General features: G+C 30.6%; 2 protein-coding genes across 6 annotated transcripts in view; one reads left to right on the top strand and one right to left on the bottom strand.

Moving 5' to 3' along the window:
* LOC106679606 (cytochrome P450 4C1) overlaps positions 1–1,555 on the top strand; it is a 22,520-nt gene extending 20,965 nt beyond the window's left edge. For 2 of the 3 annotated variants that reach the window (XM_014418859.2, XM_014418856.2), the window contains 2 exons: positions 1,042–1,230; positions 1,314–1,555. In XM_014418859.2, the coding sequence (XP_014274345.2) occupies positions 1,042–1,230; positions 1,314–1,483 (359 nt within the window). In that variant the 3' untranslated portion in view covers positions 1,484–1,555. The remainder of the gene's footprint in view (positions 1–1,041; positions 1,231–1,313) is intronic. The other variant, XM_014418857.2, reaches the window with a different exon arrangement.
* Positions 1–14,518, bottom strand: part of LOC106679607 (52 kDa repressor of the inhibitor of the protein kinase) — a 37,328-nt gene that overhangs the window by 19,411 nt on the left and 3,399 nt on the right. For 2 of the 3 annotated variants that reach the window (XM_024359772.2, XM_014418861.2), the window contains exons 2-6: positions 13,325–13,583; positions 12,050–12,203; positions 9,624–9,715; positions 7,376–7,431; positions 3,424–4,820 (exon numbers count right to left, since the gene is read on the bottom strand). In XM_024359772.2, coding sequence (XP_024215540.1) covers positions 4,791–4,820; positions 7,376–7,431; positions 9,624–9,715; positions 12,050–12,203; positions 13,325–13,583 — 591 coding nt within the window. In that variant the 3' untranslated portion in view covers positions 3,424–4,790. Of the gene's footprint in view, positions 1–887; positions 946–3,423; positions 4,821–7,375; positions 7,432–9,623; positions 9,716–12,049; positions 12,204–13,324; positions 13,584–14,518 lie in introns of those variants that run through there. The other variant, XM_024359773.2, reaches the window with a different exon arrangement.

Here is a 14,518-nt window from a genome sequence, read left to right as displayed (position 1 = left end):
AATCTGCTCAACATGGCCTTGATTCAACGTACCGCCATCTTGGTTCTGTTTATGACTCAGGAAGTTATTATAAACAATGAAACTTGGTTAGCTTGCTTTTTGGATAAACAAAACAAATGAATATTGAAATGATACATAAAATAAAACATATTAAAAACCATTTATACATCAAAATATACTATTTACTAAAAAGAGCATATTACAATACCTATAATGATTCCTGAGATATAGTTTCCCTATCATTTTTTATGAAATTTTGCTCTTGAAAAATCTCTACCTCGGGAACTATTGAAGCTAAACATGTTATAGCTATATCAGGATTCATATTTTATTAAATCAACTGTATTTTAAATGAGTTTCCAGTATTGTAAGTAGTTTTAATGATATGGAGGTCCAAATGAAAAATTAATTTTTATTTTAATAACGTTTTGAAACAGCCGCCAATTTGTATTCCCCCAATTATGGTTGGCAGATTCATTAATTTTGACTAGTAATCATACATAGTTTTCATTAAAGTAATCAAAAATTAGATTGAAATAACTGACTTTTTTTTCCCTCTTAGGCCTCTTGTACTATTGGAGTATGTAAGACTATAGCATGCTCGGGTTGAAAATTGGCACATGGTGAGGAGGTATATTCTCAAAGTCGTCTTTCTAAGTTTCGTTTTTTAAAGATTGAAAATTCATGTTCTGTATCTGAGGACACATTAATTTAGACTAAAGTAGCTACTTACTAATAATAGGGTTGAGATATCGATATTGATTTCAATATCCTATCCCAACTTACTAGTTGTTTTTAGTACAAAGAGAAAAAAGTAGTTATGCTTCTTTCAGCTTCTATGATATCTTTGGCATAGAACAGGAAGGGCAGAGGCCCAATACACTTACCTGAGGATCACCAGCGCTTGTTTTATGGAGCTCAGCATATCCATCTTCTTGTCTCATTCTGAAATATAATATTTATAATTAAGGAAATGATTGCTACTTTATCAATAATGAAAAATTATTTCTACTGTATCAATACTGAAAAATTCAAGGGCAGTTTTTACAGGAATACATATTCTACCAAAGGATGCCGACTGCTTCATTATTCCATATGTCACACACAGAAATCCTGAACAGTTTCCCAATCCTGAAGTTTTCGATCCAGATAATTTTCTGCCAGAAAGGGTAAAGAAAAGGCATCCTTACAGTTACATACCCTTCAGTGCAGGGCCAAGAAACTGCATAGGTGATAACCACATCAATTAGATTATTATATATCTAATAATTTTTAATTCAATGAGATTAATGTAAGATATATTTTATTATCAGGCAAAAGGTTTGCCAATATTGCTAAGAAAACTGTTCTCAGCTGGATTTTAAGAGAATTCAAGATAGAATCTAAATTAAAACAGGAAGATTTGAATTTGATTCCTTCGACAGTTCTGGTACCATCAGGAGGTCTACCAGTGAAACTGACTCTCAGAAAAAGCCATAAATGATTTGGTAAAAGTAACAATAATGTTGATATTTTATATGTAAATCTTTAATAAATACAATAATATAATAAGGAATTTATTATTTCATCATTATTTGATATCATAAGTTATTGAATGAAAAATACCCTTAGTAATGCTGTAATTTAAGTATTCGGATGAATTTGAAAATTTAAGTCATTTAATATTATATATCCTTAATATTATATATGGCCTGTTTTCGGTAAGTGACAGGACATGATCTGCTCCAAAAACACCTCCATCGAATTGGCATCGTAGATTCCCCGAAATGTCATCTATGCAACATGGGGGACATGGATAGAGACCATCTTGATGTCTTGAGATGTGTTGGTCTGGAGGATGTTGAGCGAGATACGGACGAACTAAGAGGACGAATAAAATTGTATTGGGCTGCGAGAGGGAAAATGGCGTAGGGGAAAAAAAAAAATATTATATATCCTGGAGTTTTTAACTCTTTTTAATTTATCTTTAAGTACTTTTCCTAATGTTTAAGAATTATTATATTTATAAGAAAATCTTTTATCAATAAAAAGCATACATAATGATTATTATACAATTTGTGTTTATTTCCACTCCAGCTCCTCTCTATAAAAAGTAAATTTATAGGACAACTGAATAAGTTATATTTTCATATATTGGGCTATTTAATATGAAATGTCCATTTTATTATTTCCGAAATTCGAAGGTGAAACATTGAAACAAACATTTAATGTTTCAATTTTTCAGTAACCGTATTTTATGACTTGATAACATTAAATATCATATTAATTTTTTTAGTTATATTTTGATTGTGTAATATTATACTTATAGACAATGGTAATAGGGATCATATTTCCATTGTCTATAAATATAAGGTAGAATATAATATTACACAATAAAAATATTACAAAAAAAAAATCAACTTGATCTAGCAGAATACTGATGTCATCAGTGGTAAGTCATTTTACTCTTATCTATTAGATCAAGAGATAGGTTGCCTACCACATTAAGTTTATATATTAGATAAAATTATATTTAAAATGTGAATAAAAAAAAAATATCCAATACAACACAGATAAGGAGAATCCGTAGTATTTACAAAGCTAAAGCTTTTATCTCGACATGCAATAGAAAACAAGCTATATAAAATAAACAAAACTCAATTTATCTCAAATTTTATTATTATTTTTTTATACAAACAACAGTTCTTCAGGTTGAAAGATTCACGACATAAATAATTGCAAAAAAAATTATTAAAAAACATAACAAGTATATTAGGAACTATAAATAACTTTGGAAGAACTTAAATACTCTAAATATACACTAAAATAAACTTAAAAACAAAAAAATTTAATAAATAACCTTAAGGTTTTTTATGTCTTTCAAAAAAAATAATATCATAAAATGAATATTTTACTTATTTTGTACTTTGATACAATAGGTAACAATAAACCCATATATGAGCCATTAAGAGCAGAAGTGATGTGTCATTCTGTTCTTATGATAATTAATTTTCATTAAAAACTAATTAAATATTTATTCAAAAGCTCTTAGTTACATTGTTAAATCTGCTTGTGATTGACAGAGAAAGCTGTTATTGTTGGATCTGCTTGTGATCGACAGAGAAAGCTGTTATTGTTGGATCTGCTTGAGATTAATAGAGAAGGCTGTTATTGTTGGATCTGCTTGTGATCGACAGAGAAAGCTGTTATTGTTGGATCTGCTTGTGATCAACAGAGAAAGCTGTTATTGTTGGATCTGCTTATGATTTACAGAGATAGCTGTTATTCTTTACCAAAATCTCATCTCTATTGAACTTCTTCTAATGGCTTGATGTGACAATACTTTAATTTTGAGCTACGTCACTTATGAACTCAAAGGCTCAGATATCACCATTCTAGTTCTGTACAAAAATTATTTTTAGGACCAAGAGATCGGTTCTGTGCTTTAATGTTAAGTCAAATAGTGATAGTCCCCTAGAATTTAGAAAACATAACTGTAATAAGGCCTTAACGGTAATTCTAAACATGTGACTGAAAAACAACTCTCTGCCTTCTGCTTCATTGATTCCCTCGGTATCAGAACATTCATATCAAGGTCGGTCAAAACATTATCCCCTTAAACATGAAACAAGTCAAATTAACCAATGTCGGACTATCAAGATCATACTGTATCAAAAATTTCCAAATGTATTTGAAAATAGGTAAATAATGTGATTATAATTATAAGCATTTCAATTTTAATTAAAGACCTTCCTCTAAAAAGGTTTTAACATTTCTTTTCAGGGATTTCTTTAAAATTTTTCAGTGATGAGAAAAACGCATCTTGTATTTGATTAGATTAAAAAATTTTCTGGCAGAACCCCTACATTATTATATAATACAAATTAAGTGATGCGTCTTTTCAGCAAAATCTAAGAAATATGAGAATCTACCCATTGATAGAACTCCAATAATAACATTTCTAGAGAAGATCTTGAGGCCATCTTGTTTTCAGTCGCTTAAGAGGATTATCAGGTGATCAAGGAGAAGTCAGGTTGAAAAGTAGTGGGTTTCGGTGGATAGGAAGTTTATCATTAATTAAAAAGTTTGTGTTGTGCATTAGCTTTGACAGAAATGAAGTTGTCATGGTAACAATCACGGACACATAACTACACACAGCATTTTGTGATAAAGTTATACTGCTCCATTCCTATGTGTTTTTTCCAATGGTTCCCAATCAGGGTTCCACGATATAATTTAAGAATTTAGAAATTCAATTTTCAATTAATCGCAAACATTTTGATAAAAATAATTAGTATTCCCAAAACCTTAGTTTAGTATAAAACATACTTTACTCTCTCTACTTTATTCGTATTAAATATTAATGTAGGTGTTCTGCCATTTTCTTACTTCTATCAAAAAGGTTCTGCTGCTCAGACAAGGTTAAGAACCACTGGCCTAAAACATATAATAAACGGCCGATCTATCACAAATGGAAATTTTCTGATCAGACTGCTAGTTCCTGAGATTGGTGCGTTCAAATGAACTCTTCAGCTATATATATATATCTGTATTGATTTTAAAATTTAATAAATTGATATTAAATCAATTTTTCAAGCTCTGATACAAGTAGTTTGGTTCCGTTCTACATAATGTGGTCCAACTATCAGTTCAACCTACCAATACAAGATGATGATAAATACAACAAGAGAACAGTTTATTAAACAAATTAAAATTGATTTTTTTTAAGGATACAATAAATACTGTATAAAAACTTGAAATGGTTTATCACAGAGATCTTCTCATTAAGATCTTTTTTATTAAGTCTTATTTTATATTAATTCTGCGACTAGGATCTGCACCTATAAAAAAAAAAGAAAAAAGGAGATTAAAAAGTAACACTGAAGAAAGAAATTACATACGATGTATCTGCAGTGCATGTTCAGTCATTCAAAGGGTTGGCGTATCTTGCTGTGGGTTGATCTGTATTGGTGTGTCCTGGTGTGGGTTGATCTGCGTTGGTATTACCCTCTACCACACTGAGAAGATGTTCCACCTTCAGTCGATGCGTCAAAAGCCTGAGATAACTACACTCATACAGACTCGGCTATTGAACTTTATCTGCCACTTCACAGCCAACATCCTCCATGTACACATACACTGAGACTTGAATAACTGCACCAACCTGTTTTTGAAGGATGACAGAGTGAGAAAGCAATACACCTCGTCGTACTCTGAATCCTACAGAATAATTCCATGGGAAAAGAAAACGTAGAAGTTCAGCTGCCATCAGGACCAAAAACCATTTCAAATCAACTGAAGTTGGCACATCTTCTTTTCAATGTGAAAGAGGACAACACAAACACAGATCAAACTACTCTTATGCTCGCAGCAGGACATGCCAACCTTTTAAGTGACTTTAACACAAAACTGCAACCACAGTTACACCCACTACCGACGTGTAGTGAAGGTAGTGGGTGGTTACAGTCAAGTCAGTTATCGTAATAAAAGAGGATATGTGGAATGGATTAACATTTTTATTTATTTGAAAGCTATTTTTATTATGTTATAGTCAGTTTTAATATCAATTAAAATCCATTGTAAACTTCTCGCCAGATGAAATAGTATCATTGTGTTTTGGCTAAAAAAAATAGTGTTCTTTATTGTTCCTAGTTATTGTATATCATTGAGCTGGGTTGTTTCTGGAATGTGTATTTGTCTATCAATTTAGTAATTAAAAATCATAGAAGAAAGTCCATGCATTATTTCACCCGATATACGCATAAATGCATGTAAAATTAAATTCTATATATGTATATATAGTTGACCGTAAAAATTGGTATAGAAGAAGATGGTCAGGGTTGCGGTCAAAAGAGAAACAAAAATAGTTCACAACTATTTATTTTCCAACATTTCGCCCCACTTTGCAGGGCTTCATCAGGGCTAAAAAGATACAAAATGATACAATGATAAGAATAAAAATACAAAGATAAGATACAATGAAAAGAATAAAAACAACAATAACAATAACAAGTAAGAATGGCAAAAGTAAAATTACTTTATAAAAATACGTAAAATATAAAGCTAAAAAAGTATAGGAGATGCACATAAAACAAAAACAATACGGGGAAGGAGAAAAAAAAATTATAGAGATAAAATAAACGCCATGAAAGAATAATAAAAAAATAATTAAAATAAAATAAATAATAATAATGATATAAAATGATAATAAATGAGCAAAGAACAAGTCAGGACAACCTACCTGTTCCAAGCAATCGGTTGAACAGAAAGAAACAATGAAGCGGAAGCGTGGAGGAGTGGTTATTGTTACGGTTGTTATGTGGTTATTGTTACGGTTGTTAGTGGTTATTGTTATTGTTATGGTCATTGTTACTTGTTATTTTTGTTTTTATTCTTATCATTGTATCATTTTGTATCTTTTTAGCCCTGATGAAACCCTGCAAAGTGGGGCGAAACGTCGGAAAATAAATAGTTGTAAACTATTTTTGTTTCTCTTTTGACCACAACCTTTCTTCTTATATATAAAAATTAAATTCTGTTTACCCTCATAAATTCAAATAAAAAAACTGTAAATAATTTGGAAATACACAGTGGAACTTTAAAGACAGATAAAGTTTTGTTTTATTTAGAGATTATGATTATATAAATATTTTATATTACACAATATTTTTAAACTTTTATAAAATATAAAAATGTATTTAAGCTTTCACTAGAGAGAGAGAAATGCTTTATTCATTCATGCTGGCCAAATACATCGGACTGCTACATTACACACAATACTAATCAATGGGACAAATATAAATTACATGATATAGTAAAATAGAAAGAAATTTTTTTTTCCTCACAGTTTTCTTTTACAATCAATTCTAGTCTATACGCTAAATACAAATATTTCAATTTATTCCTTATTTTTCTTTCCCTTTCTTGTCCCTTCCATTTCAAAATTTTTATTTCTATTTCATTAGATCGACAAATTCACTCTCCAGAATTCCCCCTCTCAGATCCTCCCCAGTGACCCGCTAAACAAATTCACCATTAGACTGCAATGTGAGATCAAACCAGAGAAATACTAGTCACAGCAGTAGATCAGTTTACAGTAAAACAAACAAATAAAAGATTTTACCAAAACAAAACTAATACATAGATTTAAAGGAAAATATAATAAAAAATTGGTTAGAAAAAATACTTGATTGGATACATAAGTAAAAAAATAAAAATAAATAAATAATAATAAAAATAAAATAATTTAATAAATAAATAAGTTAAAACACATAAATTGACTGGTCTTATTATAATGATCTTATTATTAATCTAACATTAATTTTATTGTTATAATAAAAAAATAATTTGGTTCCTCAACAGCTAAGCAACAAAGAACATAATGGCCTTACATTACCTTAGAAGAGATGAATTGAGAAATCCTCCTCTCCAACTCGCTCTCACGTGCTTCAACTGCAACCAAACAGTAAACCTTTATTAAATAATAATTACTCATTTCATCAGATTTTATTGAAATGCAATAAAACGTTTAATCGGAAATTAAATCTTCAAAAATCAAACATGCAGCAATTGAATGGAAACATCAGTTGATTGATTGAAAATTAAAGCAATTTAATACAACTGAAGTGCTCTATATAGTTTACTCCAAGAGACAAGGAAACCAGTTATTAAAAAACAAAAAAAACACATGAACTGCATGGCTTTCCCTTCCTGAAGGAGCTCCACAGCTTTGAGCACAAATTCAGAATAGTTAATGTTAGAGGACTGAGAGTCCAAGAATGCAGATAATTTTTTTTAATTTTCATTGGCCACAATACAAAAGCTATGAAGCCCCTCCAAAGAAGAAATGTATCAAGTCCATATTTCAGGTGTTTATTTTTACCCGATTTCCGTGACTTTATAATTTTATATATGTTTAACAGATATAAAATTACTTTTTTCATCACTATAAAAAAATGGGTAATATAGTTTAGAGGCAGCATCCCTAAAATCAGCAGGGAGCCTTAGTAGAGCTGTCAAACGTAGGCGAAAATAAAAATTTTATCACAGGACCAACAAGTAAAGTAGTCTAGCTGAGAAAAGATTAAATTTTATCACAGGACCCACAAGTAAAGTAGTCTAGCTGAGAAAAGATTAAATTTTATCGCAGGACCAACAAGTAAAGTAGTCTAGCTGAGAAAAGATTAAATTTTATCGCAGGACCAACAAGTAAAGTAGTATAGCTGAGAAAAGATTAAATTTTATCGCAGGACCAACAAGTAAAGTAGTCTAGCTGAGAAAAGATTAAATTTTATCACAGGACCATCAAGTAAAGTAGTCTAGCTGAGAAAAGATTAAATTTTATCACAGGACCAACAAGTAAAGTAGTCTAGCTGAGAAAAGATTAAATTTTATCACAGGACCAACAAGTAAAGTAGTCTAGCTGAGAAAAGATTAAATTTTATCGCAGGACCAACAAGTAAAGTAGTCTAGCTGAGAAAAGATTAAATTTTATCACAGGACCAACAAGTAAAGTAGTCTAGCTGAGAAAAGATTAAATTTTATCACAGGACCAACAAGTAAAGTAGTCTAGCTGAGAAAAGATTAATTTTTTTTTTTCCCCCCAATGCATTCTCACCCTTAAACCAAATTTTAGAATTATATAAATTATACAATCATTTATTCACTTTTTTTTTTTTTTAGAATTATAAAATCATTATTTTAGGTTTTTTCTTGTTATCGATTAGACCTGGTGCTCTCACAATAGAGAAACAGTTGCACTATTTTTTATATTAATTTGTATATTTTTATTCAGATCTTCTAAATTTTATTTGACTTATTTAAAATGCTAATAAAACCCTTAGATTTTCATTTTTCATACAGAGTACAATACTACACTCCAGTTTCACAATACTTTTACCAAGTACTTTTTAACTTCTTTCATAATTCTTACAATAAAATTCGATTAGCCTTTTTATTTCGTAACTCCTTCAGTTTTAATCTGAAATTCACTTCCATAATCCAAGCTTTAATTCGTTCCGCTTCTATATATTCCCATTCCCTTTACCTTTATGATATAACTATTGAATAAGCAAATCCTTTATTACACATCTTTAAAGGATTCTATTGTACTCGTAGTCCATAATGCTCTGTCTGTATTCTAAACTGTATAATAGTTGCTGTCATAGTCACACATGGCACATTAGGACAAGTTACACAGCGGCACTTTATACCCCTGGCAGGAACTGCCATAGTGTGTACTGTATGATAGATGCTATCAGGGTAAACGTAACTATTGGGACAGTGTGTAGGGTCAGACTAACTAGGCTCGGATAGTTTAAAGGGTCAAACTAACTGGGCTCAGAAAGTTGATAGGGTTATACTAACTGGGCTCAGATAGTTAATAGGGTCAGATTAACTGGGCTCATATAGCTGGTAGGGTCAGACTAACTGGGCTCATATAGCTGGTAGGGTCAGACTAACTGGGCTCAGAAAGTTAACAGGGTCAGACTAACTGGGCTCATATAGCTGGTAGGGTCAGACTAACTAGGTTGATAAACCTTCATAAGCTCCTTAAGCAATAAAACATAATGATGACTTTGCTAATTTAATTAATTACTAAGTTATTTTTGAGCTATTGTTAAGTTAAATAATGTTATTCAGACCTGTTTCATCATTTTGATTAGTATCCATCATGGCGCTTTCATCTATATCTTTCTGTTTATTTATTGATTCGACATTGTCATTTTCCAATTCACTAGAACAAAATAATTTTATTAAAATAAAAAAACTGTTATAGTATATAAGCTATGAAATAAATAATTGAGAGGATTATAGAATAGTGTTATATAGAATTATAGAATAGTAGTTATACACACACAGTAGTTTTTTTTTGTTTTTTTTTTAGGGTGATACAAAAAATACCCTGGTTAACCTGCTGATACAAAAAACTAAATAAATTCTGTTTTTACAACAATCACAATTGTTAATAATAGATATCCTTTTGTATCCAGGATGAGAACACAATAGTCTCACCCATGGCAAGACTATTTCCCATTTTATATCTAAAATGAGAACTAACAATCGCCCATGGCAAGAATATTTCCCATTTTACAAATACAAAACTCTAATGGTCTCTCCAATGTAGCATCTGCTACCTGTTTGCATTATGAGAGACTTTCCCACACTAATAGTTTCCATTTTTGCTGCAGATCCTTTGTAATATCCCTTTTCTTAATCCTACAGCCTTCTTAATTTACATACTCTGTGGTATATTGAGTAATCCACTACAATATCAATATACCAGAGTAATAGAGTTGATAAGCATGAGAGATAGATAACATAGGGTGACTGATTTAGAAGAATCATGGGTAATGAGTATAATAAAATTTATATACAATGCAACTAAAATAACAAATGGAATAGATGAACAAAATGAATGTCACTTGTGAAACAGCTTATCAACATTTTTCCAAAGGTGGGGGCTTGTCATCCAGATTTATTAGTTATAGGGATCTACATTCATTCTAAATTTATATTAAAAAAAAATAATAATAAAAAACAAAAAAAAAAAACAAGTAGCAGAATCCTAGATGGATTAAAATTTTCAATTTTAGAATTCAAAGTTTTTTTTAAATTTGTACATTAACTATCAAGAACTTTCCAGTTCTTCTTTCTATTAATCTTATTCAGATTACATAAACTGTTATGTTAAAACTATGACAAGGTACAAAGAATGAGAAACCTTTAATTATTAATTTAACTGAAAGTAATGTAACGGTTATATCAACCATTTAAGCCCCACCGAAATATAAATAATTAATAAATAAATTAGCTGAAAGTGATACAATGAAAAGGTTCATTAATCAGAGCCATAGATAATAATTGATTCTATATTTAGGAAAAACATTTCAGCAAGAAGTTTGCTGTTCAAGTTTTTTTTAACTTGAAATGGAACATCGTAATAACCAGGTAGGTGAGTGGAGGGGCATGCTCTGCTCTCTTGTAAAGAGGAAGCGAAGCCATAAGGAGGAGAGTTGACCAAGCTCTTGGAACATGAGATTAGCAGGAATGTCCATCGAAAGGGGTGTGTTTGGGGCCTTAGGTACCCTGCCACGATGATCATATATAAAGATATGATCCTGGGTACTTTGAGTTACGCATCCCCTGCATGGAGCTAGAACCTCACGAGAGGAGACTGGGCACCATAAAGAGATTCGCTCTGCTGAGGGTCACGAAGAACTACAACACGGTGTAACATGAGGCGGTACAAGTGCTGGCTGGAGCGATGCCCCTAATATTCCCAGTGAATTGTATATGACAACAGGTGCCGGTAAGGTCTGTGGATTTTATATGACAACAGGTCCTGGTCAGGTTAGTGGATTGTATATGACAACAGGTGCCGGTCAGGTCTGTGGATTGTATGACAACAGGTGCCGGTCAGGTCAGTGGATTGTATATGACAACAGTGGTTAAATATTAATGAAAGACACAACGCCAAAACAAAATTTTCATCAGAAAAAATTATTGGTTTCTGAGTTGTGGTCAATGGCATGAATAATTACTTTCTCTTCAGCCAGAGGAAAAATATCACATCCACATTTTACTGTAGTGATATAGACATAATGCATCAAAAACAACATGCATTGCTTAATCGGAGGGGACCTATACACTTACACGATGGCAGACCTCATCTTTCATTCATATGACAAGACAGTGAGGAAACTAAACGAGCTGTGTCAACAAGTCCACCTTATTTGCCCGACTTATCTCCAACAGAAATTCATCTGTTCAGAAATATGTACAACTTCCTTAAAGGTAAAATGATTCTCAAAAAGGCATTTTCTGACTTCATTTCTTCACAAAATCCTGAAATTTTCAGTTCTGGGAAAGTTGATAAAATGTATAGAAAATGTGGGTCAATATTTTGATTTCATAAAGTTGTTTTTAATAAATAAACTTTTCTATGAAAATTGACATTTCATACAAAAATGACCCAATACTTGGTTTATAATTTTTATTTGAGAAATGATAAATGGGATTTAATTGTGAAATTGTTTTAAAAAAAAAATACTTAATCTTGTTTACTTACTAATCTTGTTCTTTTTCTGCTTCCAGGATTCTCTTGATGAAGTCTTTCTGCTTTCTTTTAGCAGCTCTCTCCAATCTCATTGTTTTAGTCGTGCTCAGATTTTGAGCTGAGAAATTAAGTTTCTTTCCCGTTTTTAAGTTCAATGAAGGAATACCTAAAAAATAATATCAAAACAGTATATTTAGAACGAATAGATGATAACAGCAGTATTATCAATCAAATTTTATTGTATCTATTGTATTTACATGATTATTTAATTTCCACCTCATGCCCTATATTACTATTACTTAAAGCCTGTTTTTGTTATGATTAAAAAACAAAACAAAAGGTAATAAATGCTACCTTATTTGATAAACATAAAGCAATAACAGTAATCATTAAACAAAGCTTAGCTTTAATAAATAAACCTATATAAATTCTCATTAGAAAATATGAAAGGCAGCACTTCCAAAAACATAACAAATTTTATAAAAGTTTAATGATCTGGAAAATATCAAAACTAAACTGTATGATTTTTAAATAAATAGATTTCTGACAAGATCCCAAAAAATATACAATAAAAGAACTTTTCACAGGATTAATAAAAGTCAAATGAAATATATATGGATTAAATAAGTATTACAAATGAACCAAACAAATACAGTATTTAACGATTGTTCAGAAAGTATCTTATATCGCTTATTTGATAACGATAATCTCCCTGATTTTTAATTTTTATTAAATTGCTAATTAGTATATCAATTATGCTATTACTGTTTTGGCATGACGTCATTTCTACATCTAATCTAATGATTTAAAGGTTTTAAACTAAATGGTTCGACTAAAAAATTTGTATTTTATTGCAAAAGCTTTTGCTAACATTAAAGCATCGATGCTAGGCAAATTTGTACTTTGTGCTTTCATGAAACCATATTCCAAGGTTGTTTTTGAAAAACAAAATTATGAAATTTTTTTCAACAACAAAACACATTATAATTTAAAAATAACAAGTGAATCACTAAATCAGTATTATTTGTTTATGTCTAAATGAGGTTACACATAAAACCATCATGGCTGCTAGCAGTTTTCTTCTGTTGGTACACAGATTAAAAACCTTAGTTCTTAAAACTAAAATTAAAAACGAATACTGTATTCATCTGAATTCACTGATAATAATATTAACATTGTTTCAATTTTTTTTCCCTATGTTGTTAAATATCCTACTGTCTATTTAAGGGATATATATAAATTAAAATGATTTTGATGCAAAAATTAACTGTGACAAAAAATACTTACAATCACGCTTCAATATTTTTGGAAGGCGGTTTTGAATCTTTGCTTCTATTGCATCTTCAAAATCATCAGGTTTAAAATGCTTACTACAAATCCTTTTGTTGGTTGGATTAAACTTTTCCCCTCGATAGCACCTCTTAACCCATTCTTTTCTGAACTTAGCATCTTTTGGAAATGTGAAGAACCGCACATTATCGCCTAACTTTTTAGAAATTACAGCATTGCTTTTGCACATGGCAACACTACAAACACTCCCAGGCATCTGAAATAAAGAAATCAAATGAGGAACATAATGTAAAATTTTAGAAAGGTATAACATGAAAAATGGTTTTGAAATAAATCTAAGAATTAGTTCAACATCTTAAGCTAAGAGTATACAACTCCAGTATATATAATAATGAGTAGATGTTTGATTGTAGATTAAAAACAAGAGGAAGAGATGATTGGGGCTACGGTCAGTGAACAACACAAATAAGTAAAAACTTATTAGTGCCATCTTTTCGGCCAGAATTTCAGCCTTCATCAAGGCTAAGAATAAAAACCAAGAAAACAACTAACACTATAGTTACAAAATAGTATAAAAAGACATGTATAGTCTAAGTATTATAAGAAGATAAAGGTTGTATGAGAAGAGTAATATTAAAATTAAATAAGAGGAAAGAACTGATAACAAAATACATATGAAAATCTAGTTATTAAATATATGTACAAAATGGAAATTATTTAAAATAAAGAGAATAAAAAATATGTATAGGTAATTAAATATGTAAGTAAAAAGAATTAAAGAAATAAAATATAAAGTTATGTTATAAACCAAAAGGAGTAAAGAAATAAAATATAAAGTTCTATTATAAACCTAAAATAAAAGTTATATTTTTAATTCTTCTTCCCCCCCCCCCCCGCTGTACCTTAGAGCAACCTTATACTAGCGTTACATTCCAAACTTCCTAACATTTTAATATTCCGTCAAGAAAAGACTCGGTCACCAAGCCTTGGATGGTTGCGGTACCTGCATCACAGGAAGCTAAGTTCCAAAGTCTTCAGCCCTGCACTCATATTGGTCCAAATATCTCTGAACCAAAGTGAGGCATTGCTTAATCTCTATAACAATGGGGCACTAATTTTAACAAGGCTAATAGGTTGCTTGCATCTCTCTCTCTCTCTCTCTCTCTCTCTCTCTCTCTCTCTCTCTCTCTC

The sequence above is a fragment of the Halyomorpha halys genome, unplaced genomic scaffold (genome assembly GCF_000696795.3).
Source record: "Halyomorpha halys isolate HHAL.00 unplaced genomic scaffold, Hhal_1.1 Scaffold210.1, whole genome shotgun sequence".
Lineage (NCBI taxonomy): Eukaryota > Metazoa > Arthropoda > Insecta > Hemiptera > Pentatomidae > Halyomorpha > Halyomorpha halys.
Note: the sequence above shows the minus strand (reverse complement) of the source record. Positions and strands in the feature narration are given on the sequence as shown.